Source organism: Ailuropoda melanoleuca, chromosome 1 (genome assembly GCF_002007445.2).
Source record: "Ailuropoda melanoleuca isolate Jingjing chromosome 1, ASM200744v2, whole genome shotgun sequence".
In the NCBI taxonomy this organism is placed as follows: domain Eukaryota; kingdom Metazoa; phylum Chordata; class Mammalia; order Carnivora; family Ursidae; genus Ailuropoda; species Ailuropoda melanoleuca.
Genome location: NC_048218.1, coordinates 111,156,413 through 111,180,714, shown reverse-complemented (window position 1 = coordinate 111,180,714; position 24,302 = coordinate 111,156,413). Strand labels below are relative to the sequence as shown.

The following is a 24,302-nucleotide window of genomic DNA, read 5'->3' as shown; positions in this document are numbered from 1 at the left end:
TCTGCTTCCCTGCGTGGGGCTGCCTCTCTGCCCTTCCGCGGTGAGCCTCGCCCGACCCCTGCTCTGAGAGGTTCTGATCGGCCTCCCAGAGGGCAGGTGGCATCGCCGTTGACGGCAGTCACCCTGTCATTGCACCCACGGGCACCCCACCACCCTCTGTAGATGTGAACGAGCTGCTCCCAGGGCTGCCCACGCCTCCTCCCCAGAACCTCCCCCCAGCCAGCTCCTAAGAACCCTTGCAAGCCCCGCTGCGGACACAGTCTGGCACAGAGAACTGTGGGCGCCAAGGTGCTAACCTTATCCCGACGTCGTCTCTTCCAGGCTCATGGTCTCTCGGAGCATGCCAGGGCCCGCAGGAGGGCAGCAGAGGGTGGCCGTGTGGGCTGTCCGTCCCCAGAGCAGGAGGCCCGTGGAGCTGACCCTGGCCAGCAGCCTCCAAGGGAGAAGGGGACCCGCGGCGCTCTCTGTGTGCAAGGTGACATCGGGGCTGGGGGTGCAATGCCAGGCCCCTTCCTGTGTCCTGGGCCCCTGGGAGACGCAGGGGTCGCGTGGCGGGAGCTGGGTCCGATAAGACTGGGTGCTCTGGTCACATGGACATCAGGCCCATCCGAAACAGCCAAGAGTTTTGTTCCAAAGTGCTGGCCATTTCTGCTGTGTACTTACATGGGTTGCTCACGTCTTTTAAAAAGACGTGCTGTGGAGTAGAGTGACTAGTGACAGCTTCAGGAGAAGCAGTAGCTCAGCGGAGAGCCAGTGGGGATGGGGCCCCCGGCAGGTGGCCAAGCAGCCAGTCAGTGCTGTCCAAGGGGGCCATCAGGGGCCTGGCTGGGCGGGTGCGTATGGTTGCGGGGACCAGGGCCGTGGGTTGCGTGAGCAGCGTGCTTCCAAGCTCCAGCTCACCCGGGTTCTGGTGCTGGCCGTGGACACTGCTCCGTGGACCACGGTTGGCAAGGTGGTACCGGCAGCAGGAGGCAGCCGGGTCTGGCTGGGCTGACGCACACAGCACCCTACGCGCTGGGGTGTGGGGTATAAAATACCTGGTTTCTGTGCACCGATTGGGCCCGGGGCCAGCGGCCTGCCGTGCTGGTGCCGGCAGAAGGTGGAGGGAACACACATCTGACAGCCCGGCACAAGCACCCGGCCGGGAGGGGGTGGAGGAGCGCAAAGGCTCACGCCCCACCGACCGCACACAGGGCGAGGTCCTCGAGCAAGGACGACACCTGAGCTCGAGGGTCCTCGTTGTACACGCACGAGTGTCCTTCCCTTGCCCAGTGCCTCCTCCCCGGAGGGTACTCCTGAGTCCATATTAGCTGACCGCCTCTGCCTCTAGATGGGCCTGGCGGGGTCTTCCTGTTGGAGCAGTCACCTCCGAAGGCGGGGCTCCATGGCCTCCTCTTGGAGACATGAAATGTGGGGGGACCCTCTGATTATGTGCTTGACTCCAGAGAACTTACCCAACAGAGCCCGTGAGAGGCGGCTGCTGCCTACGTGGTCCTCCTCCGCTGTGGGGCTGTGCTCTCCTCCCCCTCCCCCTCCCCCTGCTCCTCTCTGCTCTTCTCCTGGTCCTCCTGCCCCTCTCCACCTCTCCCTCTCCTACCCACTCGTCCCTCCTCCTTTCCCTCCCCGTGCCCCCCCACTCCTCTCCGCCATCCCCTTCCTCCCCACTCCTCCCCGTCCTCTTTCACATGCCCAGTGAAAACTCTAAACTGTGGCCCAGACTGTGGCATCATTCTGATGGAGAATGCTGAGTGTAAAAAGCATTCTGCCCTGAGAACGTGAGAAAGTGAGGGTCCTTTTCATCCAGGCTGAATATGGTGGTTGCTGCCGTGTAGACCCAGCTGCCGTGCACGGACTGTGCATGGGGCGTGTGCAGGGGCGCGTGTATATATACAAGGAACAGGCTTGTATGCTCACGCGGGCCGGCAGGTCTGATGACCCTGCAGCCCACAAGCTGGAGACCCAGGAGTGTCAGTGTTTCAGTTCAAGTCCAAAGACAGGAAAAGGCAGGTGTCCTGCTCAAAGGCCGTCAGGCAGGAGGAATTCTCTCTTGCTCTGGAGGGTTGGCTTTTCGTTCTATACCAGCCTTCACCTGATTGGATGAGGCCCACCCACACCGGGCAAGCAACCAGCTTTACTCTCTCCAGCCATTTATGTGTTCATCTCTAGAAACCCCCTCACGGACCAGAATACTGTTCACCCAAATGTCTGCACACCCACGACCCAGTACGGCTGACAGAATTAGCGACTGCACTCGGGTGGATGGAAATGATGAGGTCTGTTACAAGCACCTCTTCTTGCTCTCCCTTAGCCCCCAACAGCAGGTTTGGAGGACTCGCTGCACTCCGGTGGCCGCGGGCACTGCCGCCTTGGTCAGGCTCTGCGGTGTGGGCCATTTGCGGGATGTTCTCCATGGCCTGTGGCTTAGGGACGGCGTTTCTGGGATACAGGTGAGCAGTCACAGTTTTCAGATGTCCCCGGTCTTTGGATGGGAATCTAGCACTTAGAAAAAACTTCCTGCATTTCTGGGAACGCAACGTGTGGGACCAGATATGCTATTGCTATTTTGGTCCTCATTTCTCCCTCCCACGGCCCTGGGGGTAAGCAATTTGTGTACAAATCCCAGAGGGCTGCTGGGCCCGGCCAGCTCTGGGACGGCAGCCCAGCCTGGATGGAGTCCCGGTGGACAAGAGGCTGCAGGACCCTCACTCGGGAAGGAGGGAACCCGGCTGCGGAGCTCCTGAGAAGCTGGGCTCTGGGCCAGACGTGCTGGTACAATGATTATAATTCTGCCCATCCACACTGTGGCCTCTCCATCTGGTTCCCGGGCAGCTCGGGCCCCCGGCGTCCCCAGGGCAGTTCTGCGTGGCTCCCATGGGCCCAGGAGGAGCAGCCGGAAAACCAGGATGTGTCCCTATTCCCCGCTAGCACCTCCCCCCCACACTCCTCCCTTTCTTCAGATGCATGAATTGACTCACAGGATGATGGCCGATGGCCAGCAAGTTGCTTTTAAAAAAAAAACAAAAAACTTCTCTGTGACTCGGTTTGCTCAGCTGTGAAATGGGAAAATTCACAGGGTTTTAGGAGGAACCAGTGAGATCCTCCATGCTCACCGCCTGGCACCTGCTCAGTGCTCTGCAGAAGCAAACTTTATTGTTATTTTTATCAAGCCCCCATCCCTGCCCCCATCCCCACCATGCTCTCTGTGTCCCCCTGCTGGCTTTTCCTTTCTCTTCCATGCCCAGTAGCTTCACGGAGTTGACGTCCCCTCCCGACAGATAGAACTCCCCCCCTCCCAGGGCAGAACGGCAGGGCGCCCAGCCCCACGGCCTCCTCCCCGCTGCAGTCGCACCTCTGCTTACCACCCGTAGTCACACCGTCCCGAGAACGCGGGCCCTTGGGTGCAGCGTCCCTGCGCACAGGCAGGCAGGCGCTGATGGCTGCTCTCTCCCGGGGGACAGGTTCAACCCGACGCAGTGTGTGCGCTGGCTGCACCTGCTGACACTCTCCGTGCTGTGCTGTGTCTTCGTCACGCAGCCACTTCTGGTGAGCGGGCCTCCAGCGGGAGTCACTCTGCGTCAGGGGGGCCTGGGCGTGAGGGTAGGGCTCCACGTTCCTGATACGTTACTACGTTTCTTCATATTTTGACTGAGTGTGAGGAGAACCTGGGAGCCAAGCCTGTGCCGTCCTGCCCACGGACACATCCCAGGACGGGGATGGGGGGCACCTCTTGAACCCCAATTTTCACTCGAGGATGCGGAGCCTTAGGGAGCAGAGGCTCTGGCCTGGGGAACGGGGGGCCCGGGAATCCCAGGCAGGTGACACCAGCTTGTGTAGGATTGTGACCGGGAAGCAGGGACGTGGGGCAGCGACAGTGCACACATCGTCCGCTCTCTCCTTCCAGGTGGGCCTCGTGGCCTTGGGCTTTGCCTGGAGAAGGAGGGACGACCCGCACTTTTTCACCGAGTCTCTGCGCGCAGCCACCAAGGACCTAGACTCTGAACTGGAGGAGCATGCGAGGTCCCGTGTGCCCCTCCGTGCAAGCCAGATGGAGGAGGTGAGGTCACCGTCCAGGCCCCATTCCAGCCCCTTCGGGCCAATCAGCCATGCTCTGTGGATTCAAATCCAATTGCATTTTGGGGTGTGATTTAATTTCTTGTGCACCTTTGGGTGCGTGGATGCGATGGGTGAACAGAGAGGATCCATTTCCTTCCCTCTAGCCCATCCCAAAGAAATCAGAGCATCGAGAACATGAGCTTATTTTAAATTATTGAAGCAAATGAGAAGTAGAATACTTGGCCATGATTTTAGAAAACTTCAAGGTCTCTCAAGATGCAGCCCTGTTGTGGGGCTGGCAACTGACCTCCAGACAGCAGCACGTCTCTAAGCCAGGTGGACCCGAGGGGACGGCCGCTGACCCCTTGAATCCAGGATGCCTGAGTGCCCGTGGTCCCAAGGCATCCAGCCCTGTGTCTTGTCCCCCGTGGGACTCAGGATGGCACACCAGTTGCAAGGGAGGAGCGTCCTAGCCCTGGGTTCCGCATCTGTGACCTCCCAGGACAAGGGGTCTTTGATTCCTTAGGCGTCCCGAGCACCTGACCCAGGCCTGTCATCCGACAGAAACAGCTCTCCTGTGCAGTGAGATGCCCACAGAGCTGGCCTGGGACAGGAGTGGGGTTTGTGAATGGACCACTGCCCACCGGCCTGCTTTTGGTGACCTGCACAAAGTGTCCCTATCCCCAGCCCCAGGAGGCTCGGACAGCGCTGCTGCTCCCTGGGCTTGGCAGGAGTGCCAGAGCTCTCTGCCCTCATCCACAGCCCCCAGCTCACAGCACTGTCGTCCCACAGATGTTGGCTGCCCGACAGCGAGCACGCCGCCTGCGCCGAGCACGTCCACCATCCGCAGCCCAGCTCAGCATCATCAGGGAGAAGATGAGAAGAGAGACCCAGACACGGGTGGCTCTGAGGTGGGTGGCAGCTGGCTGGGCCTTGCTCTGCTCTTGCGGCCCCTGGGATTAGGGCATGCAGGTGGGGGCCCCGCCGCAGGAGAGGGGACACCAAGGGGACAGTGGGTACAGAGACAGCAGTTAGAGACAGCAGGTCTGGAGGAAAATCCCACAAAAATGAAAACAAGAAAAGCAGACAGGGAATTGAGTAAAGTAACAGGTTATGACAGTAAAAAGCAAAACCCAATGTCTTTCATATGCATAGTGAAAGCCAGTAGAGAATTTGATAAAAGGCTCTTTAATGTGGCCAACGAATAAAATACCACAAACACACGCGGGCATCCCTGTGAGAGAAAATGCACAAAGCTTCGCAGGAAAAGCGTGAGCGGTCCTGAAAAGCACGAATGTCACTTAAACATCACGTCTTCTCCAGCCCTGTCTAAATCCGTGTCTGACTTCAACACAGTCCCCATCAGAGGTCACTAGACATTTCTTTTCTTCCTTCCGCTTCTCCTTCTTTCCTGGATCTGGTCAGTTACGAAGTCCCTTTGGAAGAACGGACGCGGAGCGCTGGCCGGGAAGAGCCGAGGAGGGGGAGCAAGTGGGGGGCTCGCTCTGCTAGACGGGGCTGCAGATCACAGGCCTCTGCTGAAGAGTGGGGCTCTGTGCACACAAACAGCAGACAGCCCTGTGGAACGGGATCGGAACTCTGGACATGGACCCGAATACAAACGCCACAGCGTGGGAGCCTATGACGGAGGCTTTCTCAGCTCTTTGGGGAAAAGATGGAGATTTTCATGAGGAGTAACTGAATGGTCACGAGGGAAGTGTAAAACACACAACTGGATGCTTTTGTCACGGTGTACACAGCCTTATTCCACATGAATAAAGATCTAAATGTGAGAACAAAACCATACAGGGCCCAGAAGAACACGTGTGCAAACGTGTGACCTGTGGGTGAGGAAAACCTCCCTGTGACTTAGAATCCAGAAATGGAACGAGAAGACAAATATGGTGACACGAAACTTGAAGAAGAAAAGTCTCATGTGACAAATGGTGCCATAGGTAATGTGAAAAAGCAGTGAGGACGAGGAAGAGTATTTGTAGCAGACAAAGGCTTTGTCTTAAAATACAAAGAGGTTCCAAAAACGTGAAGAAGACCAACAGCCTCTTTAGAACAAAACTGGGCTCGGGAAGCCAACAGACAGTGCAGAGAGAAAAGGAGCATGGATAGCACGCGCTGGTGATGGAGATCGCACATTAAAGTACAAAAGTTTGGAAGTTTGACCACATGCACCAGCTGGTGAGCTGTGGCGAAGACGTGAGGTCACATGGTGCTGCCGTGAGTGCAAGCTGGTGCCCCCGTGGGGACCCGGGAAGTCCCTTGCACAGTCACAAATGCAGGTACTGACCCCTGGCACCCCTGCTGCAGGGAGCACATCTGCCGACCCCGAGAAGACCCAGGTGCAAGGCAGGTGGTGCAGGGCCCCTTGTCACAGAAACAGTCCAAACATTGGAGCGCCTGGGGGGCTCAGTCGGTTGAGCGTACAATCTTGATCTCAGGGTTGTGAGTTCAAGCCCTGCGTTGGGCTGCACCCTGGGCATGGTAGAGCCTACTTAAAAAGAAAAGGGGGGCACCTGGGTGGCTGTGTGGGTTAAGCGTCTGCCTTCAGCTCAGGTCATGATCCCAGGGTCTGCTTGTGCACTCCCTCCCCCCAAATAAATAAATAAAATCTTAAAAGAAAGGGGGAGAGAGGAAGAACCAGAGATTATGTGTCTCCTGATGGAAAACACATCACCTAGGACATAACCTACCCCAAACAGCCTGGTCTTAAGCTGACCACATTTTTGTGCCAACGTGCGATTGACAAGAGAGCACACGCCATATCCCTAGGAAGCAGGACAGAGAGAGGGGGACAATAGTAGAGCCAGCGTTCTCAACAAATAAGCCCCGGAGACCAACTAGGGAGGGAGGTGCTGCCTGTGGGGTAAAAGAGACTCAAGAAAGAAAGAGTGAATGGAATCCACGGTAGTAGCAGACTAGTAAGAAAAACTGTATGGTCATCTCAACAGATGGAGAAGAAACCATTTGACAAAGTTTGGCCTCCGTTCACAGAAAGAAAAAAATCTCAGCAAACGAGGAATAGAAGAGAACTTCGCTAAACTAATAAAGGGTATCTGTGAAAACGCTACCCCTAACCTCACGCTTAGTGGTGAGACTGTGTGTGCTTTTTTAAAATCAGAAACAAGGCAAGGAGCTCGTCTTTCCCCAACTCTGATTAAACCTCACATCAGAAGGCCCAGCCAGTGCCAGAGGCAAGACAAAGCAACACGGCGTTTACAAGTTTGAAAAGAAGAAATACAACAGCTTCTTGAAAGAGGACATGAATCGTCTACGCAGAAAATCCCAAATATTCGAAATAAATCTAAGAAAACGTGCAGAATTGGAATGCCAAAAACCATAAGACACTCATGAACGAAATCAAAGAAGATCTAAAGAGATGGAGAGACACGTCGCGTGTGTTGGGACACTTGTGTTACAGTGTCTATCCCTTCCAACTTATCTATAGTTTCAGTCCCGACCAAAGTCCCACGAGCTTTTCTATAGATATTGACAAGCTGATTCTAAAATTTATATGGAAAAGAACAAAGATAACCAAACCATTCTGGGGACAGAACAAAACCGGAGGACTGACTCTACCCGACTTCAGGACTCATTACAAAGCCAAGCCACAGTAACCAAGACACCAATATTGGTGGTAGGTCAGCACAAATGTGCTCAACTGATTTTTTGACAGGGCACCAAGGCCCCTCTCATTGGAGAAAGATAACCTTTTTAAAAATGGTGCCAGGGAAACTGGATGTCAGATGTGCAGAAAAAGCAAGCCTCAGCACACCCTTACACTGTGTTCTACAAAAATTCACCCAGGCATTTAAAAGGATGTAAAAGCCCAGTTCCAAAAACTGTTTTGCTGGGTCTAGACACCCAGGGTCGGTGGGTGTGGGTGCTGATTTAAAACTGTGTTTCCGTAGAGACGGTTGCATGTACGCGCTCATGCTGTTTCTGCATGTGTTTATACTTTGTGGGAGATGCTCCCGGCATGAATACTCCCTCAGTCAAGCCATCCGGAAGGAGTTTACAAGGTAGGATGTTTTGTCTGCCTTTTCTAGACCCAGGGCCCTGCACCAGGAGTGGTCTGTTTGTGGCCAGCACACGGTGATGGGGGGACCGAGAGACCAGGGTTTCGGGGTGAGGGTTACTTTACTCTGTTATTTTGGGTTTTTTTTTAAATTTTTTAAAAAATTTATTCGATAGAGATAGAGACAGCCAGCGAGAGAGGGAACACAAGCAGGGGGAGTGGGAGAGGAAGAAGCAGGCTCATAGCAGAGGAGCCTGATGTGGGGCTCGATCCCATAACGCCGGGATCACGCCCTGAGCTGAAGGCAGACGCTTAACCGCTGTGCCACCCAGGTGCCCCTACTCTGTTATTTTGAACCAAACGTATCTGTCTGCCATTACAATCTGTCAGAGAAGAAGGGGATTCTCCAGACCATCTAGTCTTCTCCCTCAGGACGTTTTACTTCTGCAAAACGGAAGCCCAGAGAAGGCGTTTCGCCACTGTCCCACATAGGAAATATGCAAAACAAGTGGTCGAATTGACTTGGGCATTATCCCTACTGTTAACAGGAAGCCTCTTTTTACAGACTTTGGGCACGTTCAGAGCATCTCGTTTTGGTTAATAGTGAAACGATATTTTGAGGCACGTTAGGGTCTGGGCGCCAAGATGCTAAAACACGCTATTGGGTTTGCTTTTTTGTGGATGCTGAGTTCCTCAACCAAAGACTATCACAGTTTGCAAGAAATGGCACATGCCTTCGAGCGGAGGTTAATTCCCTTCGAGTTCTCTACCACTTCTCCAGTGCTCATTTGTCTCTTCCCACTTTTAAAAGCAGTGGATGTTGGGGTGCCTGGGGGGCTCAGTCATCTCAGGTCATGATCTCAGGGTCCTGGGATTGAGCCCCACATCAGCGGGGAGTCTGCTTCTCCCTCTGCCCCAACTCCCCCCCCGCCACCGCTTGCGCTCTTGCTCTCTTTCAAATAAATAAAATCTTAAAAAATAAATAAAAGTAGTATATGTTCATTGTAGGTGAACATGGAAGAACTGAAAAATAGAAAGCCGAAAAATTTCAATAATACTGACACCCAGAGGCAACCATGGGACAGCATGGTTGTCATGCCAGAACTTTCTCCATGTGTCAGCGTTTCTGAAATTGGGACAGGAATTATATCAAGGTGGATACTTCGTGTGGCATTCTTTTTTTTTTTTTTGACAGTTGTTATCAAGTGACTTTGTTTTCACCTGCCAAAAATATTCAGTCTGATAGTTCTTTCAAAGAAGTTTGGCTTTGAATTCTGAAGTGCGTGATACAAACGTATTTGATTCTTTACTACGGTTTAGGAGGCAGAAGTAAAATACGGTGTTCCAAGATTTACTTTCTCTTTCTCTGGAGAATATTTTATTTTACTTTATTTTTTTAAGGATTTTATTTATTATTCTGAGAGAGAGAGAGAGAGAGAGAGAGAGAGCGAGCACAAGCAAGGGGAACAGCAGGCAGATGAGAAGCAGACTTCCCGCTGAGCAGGGAGCCCGGCGCGGGGCTCGATCCCAGGACCCTGGGATCATGACCTGAGCCAAAGGCAGGTGCTTAACTGACTGAGCCACCCAGGCGCCCCTCTGAAGAATGTTTTAAACCACATTCCTGCATTTTTTCTATGACTGTGTTGCCCTTGACTAAGTACTTCAATTTAATGTACTTTATGTCTGTTGCTTTTTGGGGACAGAGGTGGATGGCTGGCAAATCTATTTAATTTTATCTATTACTTATGGGCATATTTGTTTTTATCTCCCGTGAGAGAGCTGAATTGACACCTACCTAGATGACGGGCAAGCAAATGTAGGGTTAGAAGCCACTGGTAAAGTAACACCTGGACGCCCGAGTTCAAGAGTCTGGGCTCTCTGCAGAACACAGTAATGCAGCTGCTCACAGGTGAACATTCTAGCAATGAAACTGCCTCCCGTTTTGCAGACACAGCAGTTCTTTCCATGAATGACCAACTTTTCAGCTCTCCAATCCCCCCTTCCCATGTAGGCACAGTTTGTGCCAGCAGGGGGCGCTGTGCACAAAGCAAAGTGACCGTGTGGGTCGTCCTCTCTGGAAGTGGAAAGGAAAACCGGAGCTATTTCTGGCTTTGATCATTTATTTTTGATCTCATATTTCGTAAGTCAGCACTACTTGACATATTTCTCATACGAATTGTTGCCTATAGGTACTCAAATCAGAAATACTGCAGCTGAGATAATATTTATGCAACGTCTCCCGTGCAGAGCCATCGTTATGCTTGGATTCATGGCTCAGATGCTGGCCCCCTGGGTGTGCATGGACCCATATTTCCTTCTACGATGCAAAACCCCACTACCTCTGGTGTACTGGCCACCAGGCAGATATCTATGTGTCCTGGTTTGTACTGGGATATTCAGGGGGACCTTCTGTCCCGACCCTCCCCCGGTGCCTGATCCTAAAACTTTGACAGCATCTTAGGGTTTAGAGTTTGTCAGTATCCAGGAAGAACGAAAGCACAGTTGGATCAAGTCTAATTCAGGAACCCAGCTTTGTTCCACTTTGTTCGGTTAGCAGGTGAATTGGGCAAGTCCTTCGACTCTGGGCTGACTATTCTGTCCGCAAAGTGAGGCAGTGGGGCTGCTTGATTTCTTAAGTCTTCACCAAAAAAATGATCATGATATTGGATTCCGTTATATTCAAGTTTTCTTTGAAGTCTTTCTGGACTCAATCAAGTCTTCACAAAAGTCCAAGTAAAACAGAAATAAACCACCAAATAAAGCACCAGTAAATGAAATAGTAACTCTGTCCAAGAGCCATAAATGGGAAATAACTACTGACTTTAGTTTTTGCAATGTTTCGAGAGCTCTGTAGGCCTGTTTTATTTAATAGCTCTAATTAACACAGAGTGAGAAGGTTCTTGGATGGTTTGGCTCACTCTCTCTACTCTCTGCGTGTGTCGAGAACGAGGGGGGAGTTGTGCACAGTCTGGGCATGTGGTAGCTGTCTCTGGTCACATCCAGGTCTTTTTTTTTTCTTAAAAATTTTATTTACATGTTTTACAGAGAGAGAGCTTGGAAGGTAGGGGAGGAGCAGCGGGAGGGGGACAAGCAAACTCTGTGCCAAGCGCAGAGCCTGATACGGGGCTCGATCTCACAACCCTGAGATCGTGACCTGAGCCGAAACCAAGAGTCCGATGCTGAGCCGCCTGAGCCACCAGGCACCGCCACATCCAGGTCTTTCTTGAAGACTTTGTTTCTTTAATGCCGTCCCAATGGGGAGCGAGTGTCAGGAAGTGATAGTATTCCCTCCAAATTGTGGTTCGACCACGGTTTCAATCAGTGTGCAGAGCTGATAAGCAGCACCGTATAAAGGCCTGCTTGGATCAGGCTCTGAAAATGGACGAACCAATGAAAGATAGAAGTCATGCGTGGGTGAGTCTGTAGGAGAAGGAGATAGAAGCAGTAAGGTAAGGTAGCTCACCCGACTTACTTCCACACGCCACGGACGTCACTGAACATATTTATAGCACATACGAATGTCGATTGAGGTCATTTGCTTCTATTAATCTATGTACTAGTGACATATCAGGACACTTCCTCTTTGATTTCTTTCCCTTTTATGTTGTCCCGTTTCTGTCATGACTGTGAGGTTTTAAAGCACTTCCTAGTGTCTCTAAAATGTGCCTCCATCAGCAACGGAGTACATGCCCCTGATCCCTTGCTGGGACAAAGTCTCTGAGGTGTGCTGGTAAGCGTAACACGGGCTCTGGGGGGGGCGACAGCACCCACCGGTCGCACCTGCCTGCCTCTTGCCATGGTGTTAGTGCCCCTGCCACAGTCCGCTGCACACTATAGCCGTGGCCGCTGGGTGCGGAGCCGGGGCAGCGGGTGGTGGCCGACTCTCAGGAGCGGCTCAGGGCTGGTCCCCAGCCTCGCGATGGCCCAACCTTGCGCTCACGTCTGTTTAATGAAACCACACTGGCATTTGAAGAACACATCATTGCTGTGTTCTTTGTTGGGGGGGGTCTAGATTTGGTGGCTGGATGAGGCAGGACAATGAAAATTGTGTCCTTGGATGAGTGGAGTTTAGATCTTCTCCTAACTTCTCATTGCTTTCCCACAATATAACTTGCCCCGAGAAGCATCCTGGTCTCCGCTTCTCATGGAGGGAGACCTGGCTGTAAAAGCCACCGGACGCCCGCTGGCCCCTGCCTTGGGAACGTTAGGAACACACCATCCTTGCCTTTCCTACAGGTCCTTTCTGCGAGGCACATGGAAGGAAGGGTTTTAGGGGTAGATGAGAAGTATTTTGCCCTCTCTAAAGAAATTTAGCTTTTTCCTCTCCTTCTGGCGCAGCTTGGAGCTCCTGATGGTCAGGTCCGCCCATGTGGCTCCGTGGTATTGTCTGAGCCAGCGAGATGAATCAACTGTGTCCGTGTGAAATGATTGCAGGGCTCCCTTAGATCAGTCCGTTGTTGGAAAGTGAACCAGATATCCAACAAGAGTAATACAAATTCGCTGGAGAGAAACCAGACCGACGTCCGTGGACTCGCAGCTCCGTGAGGTCCTGCGCTTGGTCCGTGCCTGCCGCTGAAGCCTCGGGCCGTCTCGGGCACGGGGGTTGGAGGCTCATCTGGGCCTTTGGCCGGGAGGGAAAGGGTCACGTCGTGCCAGCAGGCAGCAGCGTGCAGAGAGGACGGTGCCTGTCCCTGAGGGTCCCAGCTCCCCGCTCTTCTGCTCCCCTCGCCATGCTCGCTCTGCGCTGGCCGTCCACAGGTGACGAAGCGATAGGGGGTTCATCGAGGTGCCATCTCCCCGCCTCCTGCTGAGGAGCCCAGTGCGCCCTGGAGTCACGCTGCGCCTCCTACTGTGCGTGGCTTCCCTTCATTCCTGCAGATACTTCAATTCACGTTAGGGAAAAATCACTTTCTGTTTCTGCTCTTGTGCTCAGGGGTACCAGGAGCGCCTCCGGTGGCCTGCGGAGTGTGGGGGACTGGTGGGGCTGGAGTCTGACCACGCTGCTGGACGGTCTGCATGGGGGAGGCACGTCCGCAGCCGGCCCGCCGGGCGCTCAGGTGGGCTTCCGTCTGCTCCCGACACGGAGTCACAGCAGGAGAGTGCGTCACAGTGGGGCGAGGGTGCCAAGCTATTTACCTGCACTGCTGTGCGCACTTTTTAAAAAAAGATGTATTTATTTATTTTAGAGAGAGCACGAGCAGGGGGAGGGGCAGGGGGAGGGAGAGAGAATGCCAGGCAGACTCCCCGCTGAGCACAGAGTCCGACATGTGGGGCTCCATCTCACGACCCGGAGATCACGACCTGAGCCGAAACCAAGAGTTGGAGACTCAACGGACTGCGTCCCCCAGGCGTCCCCACTGTGTGGACTCTTGAATGACCGCTAGGTTGTAGGCCAGTGGCTCTTCACCATAAGTGCACCCCCTTGCTTCTCGACCCAGCACACCCACCTTAGCCACACACGCACCCCCAGACACCAGCAGGGGCCAGGCCGGGCTGGATGCAGGGCACAGTGGGTCCACACGAACTCGTGGGCCCGTGGGGATGGAAGGCTAGATCACTACACAAAATGCTGTGACACGGGGACACAGGGCACCCCGGGACAGGGGGGAGCATCCAGGAAGCTTCCAGAAAAAGGCAAGGCTTTCCCCAAATTCTGAGAAAAAAATTACCAATGAATATGCATTTCATAGAGTAACCCTATCCCATGCTTATCTTTCATTTTCTACCTTGTTTTAAAAAAATAAAATGACTTTGTCCCGCATTCCTTAAACACCATACAGTTGACCCTTGAAGAGCATAGGGTTAGAGTTGCCCCCCCCCAGCAGTTGAAATTCCACACATCACTTCCAACTCCCCCAGACCTGAGCTGTGCACAGCCGACTGTAGTTCGCCAGCCTCCCCCACAGCGTAGTCGACAAGCGTGTATTTTGTGTGTTAGCTGTTTCCTATGCTGTGTTCTTACAATAACGCAAGCCAGAGACGAGAAAATGTCATTAAGAAAATCCCAAGGGAGAGAAAATATATTTACAGTCCCGTCCTGTATTTCTTGAAAGAAATCCACATATACATGGCTCTGCGCCATGCAAACCCGCGTTATTCAGGGTCCACTGTATTTCTGATTCCACTTTCGTTGTATTCTATGCATGGGATGACGCCGGACACACTCCAGAAAAAGACACAATGGCCCTTCAGATTTGGTGCAAAGACCACGAAGAAGCTGTGTCTTCCTTAGAAAGTTCTTTAAACTTGTGGAATGTTTGTAATGGGGGAAACTCCTGGCATCTAGGCTGGGGGCGAGGGCCGTCCAGAGCACAGCACACCACGTGTTCCAGCTTCGTGGTCTGTCCAGCAGGCTTGCGTTTTCCTTCTTCCTCCAGCCCGGAGCCCTTGGCGGGAAATGCTACCTGCTGGGCACTCTGGTGATCCAGCAGCTGAGAGAGCCTTCTGGCAGCACGTGCGAGGTAAGCGGCTCTCCTCCCAGTTACTTCTTTGTGTGTGTGTGTTTTCTCCCGAGGCTCACTCTTTATTTATGTATTTATTTTATTGAAGTAGAATGAATATACTGTTATGTGGGTTTCAGGTGTACGATACCCTGACGCAACCGTTCTATACTCACCCTGTGCTCATCGCGACAGGTGCACTTCTGAATCCCCAGCACCCGTTTCCCCCCTCCCCTCTGGCGACCACCAGTGTGTTCTCTGTAACATACAGTTAAGAGTTAGAAAAGTCTGGGAGACATTGGGCAGGAAGGCTGCAGACCGCTGGAACCCTCTCTGGGAGCATGGCTGTGACTTGAAATCATCAGTGGCTGGGGTCTGAGACAGCCAAACCCTTCCCACGCCCTCTGCCAGTCCTGGCATGCTGTGGGAAACCAGGACATCTCTATCTAAAATACTGAAAGTACTCCCAACCAAGATTCTCGTATCTTCTCCTGGTTGGGAGGGGCTGCTTGAGGGCGGGCGTCTCACCCGCGTCTTCCCGCGACGGAGCCCTTCTGACGTCCAAGCCCAGACAGGTGCATAGCTCAGGCGCTGGTCTCCGCGTGGTGGAGCCCTGGTGCTTCGGGCTCAGCTGGAACCCAGGGACAGTGAGCAGGCTTTGAGAAAGCAGGGGCCGTGTGTGGCCAGCCTTGGACACTGCAGGCCACGGGGTCAACTTTGAAGCGAGTGTCTGATTCTCCCTCCGACTGGCGGTTTCTCCTCCAGCTTCCCAGCCGGCCTTCAGTGCTTACTGAAGATTCTCCTCCTCCACATGGCCCCGGAGTCGGAGGCCCTGACGCCCCCTCCGCGACAGATCCCACCATCCAAAGAGTGGCCCCTAGCGGTCCCAGAGGCTGTGGGGCGAGGGAGCCCTGGGTGCTCAGCCTGGGCAGCACAAGGTCAGTGGGATTCAGAGGTCGGCTCCGCCCAGGCCTGCCTGTCCATGGCTCCCCGTGGTGGCTGGATGCCAGCGGCACGTCCATCCCGGGGCAAGGGCAGGGCCAGGTGTGTTCTCACTGCAGAATGACAGGAGTGAGGCCCAGGGCGGGGAGGCCATGTCAGAAGATCAATGCCAATGGAGGCCTTCAGTCTCTGAGGGCAAGAAGGAACAAGCGGAACGTTCCTCCAGAATTTACCAGCGGTCTGGAGGTTAGGGAACCTAATGGACCCTTGTCCTTGCTGGCTTTGTGCTGAGCAAGACGCTCATGGAGCCTCAGGGCCCTCACACGGCTCCAGGAAGGAGGGCAGCTCCGTCTCGGTCTGGCATTGTGCACATGAGCCCCCGAGTTGCAGCCACGGTCCACGGTTGGTGGCCTGGCCCCCCAGCAGCCATGGCAGCACATGACCTATGTGAGGGTGACAGGGGCCCTGCAGCAGGTGACAAGTGCCTCTGAGTGATGCCAACAACACAGGAGGGAGATTCTTTCATTGCTACCAAACACAGGTCAAAGGTAGCTTCTTTCCAACACCAAGTAAGGCCACAGCAGGAAAGATAAAAGATTCTAGAGGCCTTGCAGAGAGAGATGGTCACCTCTCCCCCTAGTTGTGCCCCTGAGAGATGGAGGGCCTTCCTCCTCTGGAATGCCCCTGCCTCAGGGGCCCAGGCAAGGAGCGGGGACACACACAAGTGCGTCTGTCCAGCCCCGGGAACCCGGCTGGCCTCAGGGACTCGGGGCGCAAGGCCAGGGCTGGGGGCTCCATGTACGCCTTGCCCCGACGTGCACCACTTTGCAGGCCGGCAGCCCACGCAGCCCTGAGCGGCCTCCGGGCCAGTGGGTGGATCGACCACAGCACCAGAACCGTGTTGGTGCACTTCGCTCTCTATAACCCTCCCACTCGACTCCTGTCCAGCGTGTCCCTGCGTGCCGAGCTGCTCCCTGCGGGGGGTCTGGCCCTCTCCCCACTGGTGGAGTCGCTGGCTGTCTTCCACAATGACTCGGCCCTGTGGTCCAGCCCCACGCTTCCCGAGGTGGGTCCTCCCGCCCCCTTCCCTGCACGTGGATCCCGGGGCTCCACTTGCGGGCTGCTCCCCACCTCCCCCTGGACTCACAGGGATACAGAGCCCGGCACTCGGGACAGGCGGCACTCAGTGCCATCAGTCTTTCTTTGGTTTGATAAAGCGTTGGCCCAAGCCAGCACTGCTCCCCAGAGGGACGGAGCAGTGTCCTGAAGGAGGCTTTTATAGCTTCAAAGTGGTAACTGGAAGGGTCTATGGGAGCTCAGCAGGGCTGACCTGCCCCCGGGCAGGTTTAGCTCCGACCGTTACTGAGCATCCTCTCTCTGCTGTCGCTCTGAGAGAACAAACACAGGTGAGCAGGAATGCACAACTCTTCTAGGTGGAGATAGAGCTTCGAGAATTTCCTGATACGGGAGCTTCGAAGGCTCCGTGTGGCCAAGGAGCCAATAATATACATATTTCACAATTACGAGAAAACTCATTCTCTGGGGCCGGGTCACGCCCAGGGCCTACTTGTGTGCAGGGCCCATGGCGAGCTCACCCCTGTCCCTCACACCTGGCACGGGGACGGGCGGGCGGTTCTGCAGGACGAGGTGCCTGGGAAGAGGAGGCTTACCGTCAGCACTCCGCAGGGCTGAGATGAGCTCTCAGGGGGTCTACTCAGAAGGTGACCGGCAGTGACCGGCGGGGAGGCAGCCGGGAATGCAGAGCTCGGAAACCACGTGTCCCGTCAGTCTTTCTGTTTTCACTGCTCGTTGGTATTCCCCTCACCAGCTGGCCTTCCTGCTGCTCAGCCTGACTCACGTCTGCTTGCAACTCTACCGCGTGGCCGAGAAGGGCGTCTGCAACTACTGGCGCAAGCCAGGGAACTGGCTGGAGGTAGCCTCTTGCGTCTTTCCGTGAGAAAAGCAGAAACAATGAAGTCCTTACCTGGAAATGGGCCTATTTTTAGTGGGAAACGGCTTATGTCCTGGCTGATTCCAGCTGTTGTGTGGTCTCCCCCTGTCGTGTGCATGACAAATAGCGTGAGATCAGTGTCCGGTTCCTGCTTCCACACTGGTGTTGCACCCTGAGCTGCATGAGGGGCTGCGGTGGGCCCCTCCCCGGGCAGCCCTGAGGCTCCTTTCTCTTCCCCGCTGCAGCTCGCCATAGTGGGAGCCAGCCTCGCCTGCCATGCAGCCTCCAGCCACCTGGCCATGCTCACTGGGGAGGTGATGGACGACTTCCACAGAGGACGCTTCCGAGGATCTCTGGACCTCAGTCTCGCAGCCTCGTGGAATCAGGTATGGCAGGGCATCGAGGTGGGGCCGTGCCCCGTGACACCGTCCAAAGGAAGGGGGCATACACGTTCTAGAAGGTTCCAGACAAGGGATTTGTTCCATATCAAGCAAAAATGCCTTGAGCTCAAGGATGAGGGTTAGCGGGACAGGGAAGGGCTGGAATCTGTGTTTCAGGCTAGGGTACATGTGGTCTGCATGTAGCACAACTCAGAGCACAGATTTGCTCTAGTGACTCCCCGTGACCCTAAATGGGGGAAGGAAGCAGGTGTCGAGGTGGCATAAAGGAGGCACAAGCTGACTTAGACACATCAGGTCTGTCCTCTCTCTTCCTTCTGTGGCTGTCCTAGAGGTGGGCGGTGAGAGCTGGTCCCACCACAGGGACAAGTGGGGCTTCAAGCGGGGGACTGACCCCCACTGGGATAGGCACTCCATCAGAGGAGCAGAGGCAGCTGAGTGCACATCAGGGTGGGTGAGCCCAGGCAGGGGTCCGGGGGACGAGGAGGGACGCCGGCACAGCCTGCCATGCGGAGCCTGGCGTGTCCTGCGGGTGGACGGGGATGTAGGCGGGAGGAACTTCCTCACAGCTTGCCTCCCTCACTGCACTGGACTCCTGGAGCTCCCTTTTCCCCTGATGACGACAGCCAGGGCCCCAAATGACCTCATACCCCAGGGCTGGGCCCTCTCCGAACAACCTAGAAGAATGGGTTATTCTGGGGTGTCAGAGTGGCTCAGTCGGTGAAGTGTCTGCCTTCGGCTCAGGTCATGATCCCAGCCAGTGTCCTGGGATCAAGCCCTGCATCGGGCCCCCCGCTCAGCGGGGAGTCTGCTTCTCCCTCTGCCCCTCCCCCACTCATGCTCACACTCTCTCTGACAAAAAAATAAAATCTTAAGAAAAAGAAAGAAGAATGGTTTATTCTGTGACCCGGGTGCTGACGGGCCTCCAGGCTGGAAGGGGTCCATGCATGGCGGGGCCCTGAGGTCAAGCGTCACACGCATGCTGGCACAGAGCGGGCAGGCAGTCCCCGCCCCCCGCCCCGCCTTCACGTCTCCGTTAAATGTCACCCCGTCCTCATGGCGCTAACCGGCCTCCACTCTGACCTGTGTTGTACTGACTTGGTTAATTGTCTGTCCCTCCTCAAGGCTGGAGGCTCCAGGAGCGAGAGAGGTGGCCGCCTGCTTCCCACCCGTTGGGTGGCCGCTCTCCGGTGGCAGGCTCCTGCTCTGCCTGTCACTCGTGTCTGCGCTCCTTCCCCCTCTTTCTTCCAGCTGGATTCCAGCTTGGCCATGGGCTCCAGCTCCCGTAACCATGGCTGCAATGCCCGGCTTTCCCTTGCTGGGTTCCGGGAACCACGGGCTGGTGGCCCGCACTCCCTGTCTCTGTGCGCTTCTTGTCGCCAGGTGCCAGAGGGCCGGGCCTGGGCCTCAGGAAGGGGCGGGACACACTCTGTATGTGATCTCGCAGATGTGGGCTGGGGTGGTCCTGTCCAGGGCTCACCGTGGGGCGACAGGGAGTGTGGTCTAGCGTGCTTGCGTCTGCATTCCCTCCAAGGCTGGTGGGACACGCTGACCTGCCCTGTCCTTCCATCTCAGAGGGTGACCTGGCTCCAGGGGACCCTTTCGCTCCTCCTGACGCTGAAGGTCATCTCCCTCGTGGGCATCCAGAGCACGATGGCGTCCTGCTCCTTCCTGCTGCGTCGCTCGCTCACTGGCGTCTACACGGCAGGGGTAAGAGGTCTCCCCGTGTCGAGCTATCTCCCCGACAAGCCAGCACAGTCCATGTCCTCACCAGTGAGCACTTTCTCGAGGGAGACACGAGCTCTCAAGTGAGGCACCGCCTAGAGGCCGGGGTGTCTGGCGTCCCGGAGTGGTTTTAGATCGGGGTGCTGCTGGCTCTAGAGTGAGGTGTGCTCGTGGACACGGGAGCCCGGACGCACTCCACACGCGCTCTGCTGCACCCCTTCCCAGAGTGCTTGTTCTTACAACTCAGGCAAGGGCCTGTCACCACCCACGGAGTGGGTTCTGGGCGTCTGGGCTCCCGAATAATTCCCACCCCAAATTATCACAACCAAGCGTGGCAGCCAGGTGGGGGGAGTGTTCTTCCTCTGAGGAAGGAGCGGGGTGCTAACGCCAGTGATGGCCCCCATTTCCCTTGCTCCTGACTCTGACCCTGCACCCGAAAACCCCCCTATGAACAACTGAAACCCACTTGATTGCTGCTTACGCCACCACAGGAGTTGTGCCTCAGTGGGCCTCAGAAGAAAGCACACATGTAGGGTTCTCGGGAAGCCCAGCTCCCACCCCAGGGGGCCAGGTCTCAGTCCAGGGCTGGCCCAGTCTGGTGGGCTGTTGACGCCCAGAATCAGGAGGGCCAGAGCCCCACATGGGATACTGGACAATTCTGGGGTGTGGGTGGTTCTGACCTGGTCCCCAGGGGGCCCCCATTCTGCCCCTGCAGCCAGACTGTCCTCAGGGTGGAGGGAGGGTCCAGCCCAGCTGGTCTGATGAGGGCGTCTGGCTGTCGGGGTCCCGGGCTCAGGCAGCTCACAGGGAACCAAGCACAGATCCCCAAACACTACTGGCCTTATGCTCGGTGGGACAGGCTCCGCAAACCAGGGCAGGAAAAGCTGACCCAGGAGCTGGAGACCTGGCTTCAAGCCCCGCGGCCCCTCTCCTGAACCCACTGTCACAACTGTGGGACCGTTACCCGAGCTCCAGCTCCAGAAACACATGGCAGATGTGCGCTTGGCGGGGTACCCCAGGCTTAGTGATTACGTGTGCGCGGGACTTACCTGCTGGGCTGGTCATTATTGTACTGCTTAGCAATGCAAAGAATGCTTTTTGTCAAGAAAAAAGCACGGAATATCATGAATAAATTGTAGCGCTGTCTGAACCGTTCAGAAATTACGGGCGCGCAGGGACCGGGTGTTTGGGGAGCCCACACTTGCTTGGTCCAGATGGTGGACCGCTGGCGGGGTGCAGTACCACTTAGGGAGTAAATAGTAGTGAGGTAGCCTATTTGTAGGGAGGCCTTGGGTGCAGGGCTGGGGCTAGGACCGAGGGAAACGGGGCCAGTGGGGACCTGGAAGGGTTGCAGCCGGGGAGGGCCCTGTGATGGCCGGTGCACACGCTGGGGCCCGTGTGGGCCTGTGACGACGGGCTGCTGGCCTGTTGTGCACGTGCGTGAGATACACACGTGCACAACACACACACCCCAGGCTCCCAGGCCAGGTTAGAGCCTGTTACAACCACCAGACCACAAAACTGCGCCTGAACTAAACGTAACTCCCTCTGCCTCTTAAGTGGTTTATAGCATACTGAGCCCTTGCTGGGTGCTGGGGACACGAAGAGGGTGTGAGAACCAGCCCCTGGGGCAGCGTGGCTGCCAGCAGCGAGGGCGGAGGGCAGGGAGGAAGCAGGAGAGATGGCCTCCCGCACCTTGAGATGGAGGAGGGAATGGACTGGAGGGGCCTGGGGGAGGATTGGGACAGGGAGGGAAGGGAGGAGGGAGGGGCGGGGAGGGAGGAACAAGGAAGGGGTGAGGGGGAGGAGAGGTAAGCAGGGCCCCAGAGTGTGTGCAGGAGACAGAGCTGGGCCTCTAGGGGTGACATGATCCCCTCCAAGAACTGCTTCTGCAAGCTTGCTGTTATTTTAAAGCATTCGGAAGCCTGCACACTAGTCTTGGGCCCCTGGGGCGCAGGGCCCAGAGTCACGGGTCTTTCTCCCTGCAGCTGGCAGGCATCCTGACACTGGCCGCGCACTGGCACCTGCGTGCAGTACCGCCGGGCATCTTCGCAGACTTCTCCCGAGGCCTGCTGTTCCGTCTTCCAGGAAGAAGCCAAACAGACACATCCCGTGGTCTTTCCGAGTCTGACCTGTGGGCCCCGGCTTGGTGCTGCGGGGCCCTTTTCATAGTAGTGAGCATGGCATGGTGGGGAATGGTATGTGCACGCGTCCCAGAAGTCAGGGTGTGCTGGGAATTCACGTGCTGTTGGGGCGAAATTCTCTGTGGTCCGTGTGCACATTTCCACGTGGCCATGGCTCCCTGAGGCCCACCTGCCCTGTGCTGGGCAGGGCTCGACATTGCTGCAACATGAACGGGTCCAGCAAGACCAGCATCCCAAGGTGCTGCCTCCTCCAGGAAGCTCCTGCCCTCCAAGCGCTGAGCCACACCCCGTCTCTTTCCCAACCTCCTCTAACGGTCACTGCTAACTCTTGCCTTGTTAGTTAAAACTTCCCATCTTATAAAGGTTTCACTCCATCAGCCAGCCTTCACTGGACCGGTTCACTGGCCTTGGGGCTGAGTTAGGAGTGGGGCTCCCTGTTTCCCACCCTCCTACTGGTCCGCCACTTGCAAATCTAGTCATGTCACACACACACACATATACACATGCACGCATGCACAAAACACCAACTTAAACTCAGACCTTGACAATACTTACCTGAGCCCTTTGCTTCTTTCAGCATTCTTAGCTTCCTGCTCCCTGCTCATCCATCCATCTAGTCTTCCATCTTCTCATCCATCTGCCTATCCATCCATCCATCCACCCATCCATTCATCTGCCCATCCATCCATCCGCCCATCCATCCATCCATCCATCCGCCTATCCATCCATCCATCCATCCATCCATCCATCCATCCATCCACTCATTTGTTTGTTCATGCACTCATTCAGCAATTACTCAAAGAATGCCTATTCTATTTAGGCAATGGTGAAACAACATAAGAGGACATGGTCTACCGTCCATAGAGGAAGGCAAGCGTGTAAACAAAGAGTTATAGCAATTTTTATGATTCTGATACATTTCCTTTATTGGATATGTGATTTGCAAATACTTTCCCCATTCTGTGGCTTGTCCTTGTCCTTCCTCTAACAGTGTTTTTTGCAGAAGTCCTTAGTATTTATAAAGGACAATTTATCAATTCCTTCTTTTATAGATTCCACTGGTGTCCTATCTAAAAATGAATGGCAACCTCACGGTCACACACATTTTCTCCTATGTTTCTTCTAGAAGTTTTATGGTTTTATGTTTTAGATTTATGTCGGTGGTCCATTTTGACTTCATGTTAGTATAAGATGTAAGGTTTGAGCTCAGAGTGAATGTTCTTTCCTGTTTGGGATAGCCACTTGTTCCAGCACCATCTTTAAAAAGCATGTTGAGGGGTACCTGGGTGGCACAGTCAGCGGAGCATCCAACTCTTGATTTCGGCTCAGGTTGTGATCTTCGGGTCCTGAGATTGAGCCCTGTGTTGGGCTCAGCTCAGCACGGAGTCTGCTGAGATTCTCTCTCTGCCTCTCTCTGCCCCTCCGGCTCATGTTTTCTCTCTTTCTCTCTCTCTCTCAAATAAATACATAATTTTTTTTTTAAAGCCTGTTGAATTGCTTGTGTATCTTTGTCACAAGTCAGTCTGTGGTTTCCATGAGTCTGTTTCTGGGTCGTCTGTTCTAGTCCACTGACCTATTCTGTCACCAATCCCACACTGTCTTGATTCCGAGAACTCTAGAGTAAGTCCTCACATAGTGCAGGTGAATCTTCCAGAGTCATTATTTTCCAGTTGGGGCTGCTCTAGTTCTTTGCCTTTCCATGTAAACTTTGGAATCAGCTTGTCAGCATCTATGAAGCAGCATCCCGGGATTTTGCTCGAGATTGCTGTGGATGTATAAATCAAGTTTGGAGAGAACGGACATCTGCATAATAGGAAGTTTTTCAACCCAAGAATCCTGTCTGTGTCTCCATTCAATTTGATCTTCTTTGATGTCTGTCCTTGGTGTTCTGTAGTTTTTAGTAAATTATATACAATTTTATTTTATTTATTTATTTTAATTTTTAATTTACTTTATTTTATTTTATTTTATATGTATTTATTTATTTGAGGCATCTCCTCAAAGGGTGTAGCATCTGTGGGGGGTGGGGGGCATCACAAGAGTGAAGGTGGTGGAGAGGCCCATCCCGTAGCTCAGGGTCAGGCGGATGTGGTTTTGCAAACGATGTTTGGAGCCAGGCATGGCGGGCCCTGAATGTCACACTAAGATGATGAGGTGCTTGGACTTTATCATCAAGAACAGGAAGCCAGTGGTACCCAGGGGTCCCTGAGCGCAGGACTCAGGACCCATTACCACAGGCTCCTGGGGCTCTTGTGGCTGGTAGAGTAGGGAAGCCTCAGACCCACATATGCTGTCTGAACAGACAGTGTCCTGTCCTCGGCACCTAGCCATCCCCGTGGGGTTCTGACACGTGGCCAGAGGTTCAAGGGATTTAGGGTTGATCCAGGAAAGAGATATGACCATGAGAGACAGTAACACACACAAGCTGCATGTGGCCACGTCCTGACAGGTGTCACAGCCCCAGACCATCCAGAGGCTGTGTCTTGGGGCCACCAAGAAGGGGAGAAGGGCAGGGGGGTGTGGGGAGGGGTGGGAGAGGGGTTTTTTGTGTTTGATATCGCCCAGCAGCAGGTGGGAAGTCTGAGTCAGCGCTCCCAAGGGCATGCTGGAGTCCGGGAA

At 54.7% G+C, this 24,302-nt stretch overlaps 1 protein-coding gene across 1 annotated transcript in view; it reads left to right on the top strand.

Moving 5' to 3' along the window:
- The window catches only part of PKD1L1 (polycystin 1 like 1, transient receptor potential channel interacting), a 117,486-nt gene that overhangs the window by 75,004 nt on the left and 18,180 nt on the right, over positions 1 to 24,302 (top strand). The window contains exons 42-55 of the mRNA XM_034640150.1: positions 322 to 475; positions 2,309 to 2,447; positions 3,459 to 3,543; positions 3,902 to 4,059; positions 4,830 to 4,964; positions 7,977 to 8,087; positions 13,017 to 13,140; positions 14,461 to 14,544; positions 15,289 to 15,461; positions 16,297 to 16,531; positions 17,294 to 17,398; positions 17,662 to 17,802; positions 19,390 to 19,524; positions 21,528 to 21,737. Of these exons, the coding sequence (XP_034496041.1) occupies positions 322 to 475; positions 2,309 to 2,447; positions 3,459 to 3,543; positions 3,902 to 4,059; positions 4,830 to 4,964; positions 7,977 to 8,087; positions 13,017 to 13,140; positions 14,461 to 14,544; positions 15,289 to 15,461; positions 16,297 to 16,531; positions 17,294 to 17,398; positions 17,662 to 17,802; positions 19,390 to 19,524; positions 21,528 to 21,737 (1,989 nt within the window). The remainder of the gene's footprint in view (positions 1 to 321; positions 476 to 2,308; positions 2,448 to 3,458; positions 3,544 to 3,901; positions 4,060 to 4,829; positions 4,965 to 7,976; positions 8,088 to 13,016; positions 13,141 to 14,460; positions 14,545 to 15,288; positions 15,462 to 16,296; positions 16,532 to 17,293; positions 17,399 to 17,661; positions 17,803 to 19,389; positions 19,525 to 21,527; positions 21,738 to 24,302) is intronic.